The sequence below is a fragment of the Miscanthus floridulus genome, chromosome 13 (assembly GCF_019320115.1).
Source record: "Miscanthus floridulus cultivar M001 chromosome 13, ASM1932011v1, whole genome shotgun sequence".
In the NCBI taxonomy this organism is placed as follows: Eukaryota; Viridiplantae; Streptophyta; class Magnoliopsida; order Poales; family Poaceae; genus Miscanthus; species Miscanthus floridulus.
Window position 1 is genome coordinate 64046258 of NC_089592.1, and position 1749 is coordinate 64048006.

General features: G+C 60.8%; 1 protein-coding gene across 1 annotated transcript; it reads left to right on the top strand.

Annotated features, from left to right (window-relative positions):
* Nucleotides 1–466: 466 nt before the first annotated feature.
* On the top strand, nt 467–1524 carry LOC136501299 (temperature-induced lipocalin-1-like). The gene is made up of 2 exons (XM_066496803.1): nt 467–957; nt 1072–1524. The coding sequence occupies exons 1-2, from the start codon at nt 589–591 to the stop codon at nt 1252–1254; spliced, it is 552 nt and encodes a 183-aa protein (XP_066352900.1). The 5' UTR covers nt 467–588; the 3' UTR covers nt 1255–1524.
* The last annotated feature ends 225 nt before the right edge of the window (nt 1525–1749 follow it).

The window sequence follows — 1749 nt, forward strand, 5'->3', positions numbered from 1 at the left end:
ACAGTTGAAAGCATTGGAAGCACCCGGCCCAGCTGAAGTGGGTAGACCCAGGTATCTTTTCACCAAGCGCAACACAGGAAGTTTGCTTGATTTGCGTTGCTGGCAGATAAATTAAAGAAGAAAAAAGTTTTCCCGTGGCAAATAAGGCACCACTCTTTTCCTTTCACCCTGGGCCCCTGGCAGGCTGGCATAGTGCGTTGCTCCTACAGTGGGTCGCTGCTGCACCCGAGGACCACGACCGCCACAGACAAGAAAAGAAGGAAACCCCAGCTCGATGGATCGCATCGCAGCCCACTAGGCCACGACACTTGCGTCGGGCACCAGGCAGCAACCCGGCCCATAGTCTGAAATGAAAACCACAACCGCGACGCGCACCGAACAACACCAAGCTCCGAGAGACCGAGAACGTATCGCCCACAATCCTCCACGTCTCCCGCAATCTGCCTAGTATACCCTGTCCCGTGCCGATCCTCCGCACGCATTCGCATTCGCATTCGCATCCGGCATCCCCACCCACCTCCACACCTCCTTCCTCTTCCCCCCGCTAAACCCCACGCCACCGCCCACCGCCGCCGCAAGGGACGCGCGATGGCTGCCATGCGGGTGGTGCGGGACCTGGACCTGGAGCGGTACGCGGGGCGGTGGTACGAGATCGCGTGCTTCCCGTCCACGTTCCAGCCCAAGACGGGCACCAACACGCGCGCCACCTACACGCTCGCCCCGGACGGCACCGTGAAGGTGCTCAACGAGACGTGGACCGACGGCGGCCGCCGCGGCCACATCGAGGGCACGGCCTGGCGCGCCGACCCGGCTAGCGGCGAGGCCAAGCTCAGGGTCCGCTTCTACGTGCCGCCCTTCCTCCCCGTCATCCCCGTCACCGGCGACTACTGGGTGCTCCACGTCGACGCCGACTACAAGTACGCGCTCGTGGGGCAGCCCTCCAGGAAGTACCTCTGGGTGCGTGCTAATTCCTCACTGGCCTCCGTTCAGCAGCCTTCCGTCCCAATCTCAAGGTTTCCCTTCACATGATCTGCGCCCGCGCCTGATCTGCGTTTTTGCCTGTGTGTGCAGATCCTTTGCAGGCAGCCTCACATGGACGAGTCCGTGTACAACGAGCTGGTGGAGCGTGCAAAGGAGGAAGGGTACGACGTGTCGAAGCTCCGCAAGACGGCGCACCCTGACCCGCCGCCGGAGAGCGAGCAGAGCCCCGGGGACCGCGGGGTTTGGTGGATCAAGTCCATCTTTGGCAAGTAACCAAGTACTGGGTGGGTGAGCGGGTGCTGCCGGCGGCTGTGCCGAGCAGGCGAGCACACGCAAGGATGGCTGTGACGGTCGGTGTTCGTCGGTGTCCAGGGTTCCGCCCGCGTGTACATTCAGCGGTTCAGCACTAGTTGGGGTCAAGTTCGTTCGTCGTTGCTGCCGCGACGTGCAAATGGCGAAAATTGTGCTTGTGTAGCTGGTGTTTGTTGCCCGTCTGCATCGAACTTTTGCGTGAATGCTTCAATTTGAAGCAGCATTTGTGGTGATGTTCTGAATTCCCTGCTTGACCGAGTTCTTAGGCAATACTCCATGGCGATCAGTTGTAGTTAACGCGGCCAGTCGATATTCAGTCGCGTGGAATCTTGCGCTCTCAAGTCTTACGGAGACGGACAGAAATTGCGGGCTTTCTCCGGCGGATGTACCTATCGTGCGGCGCCCGCGGTGCCGCTTCGTGGGTTCAGACGGCGTGATCCGTGGAGTGGAGGTGTG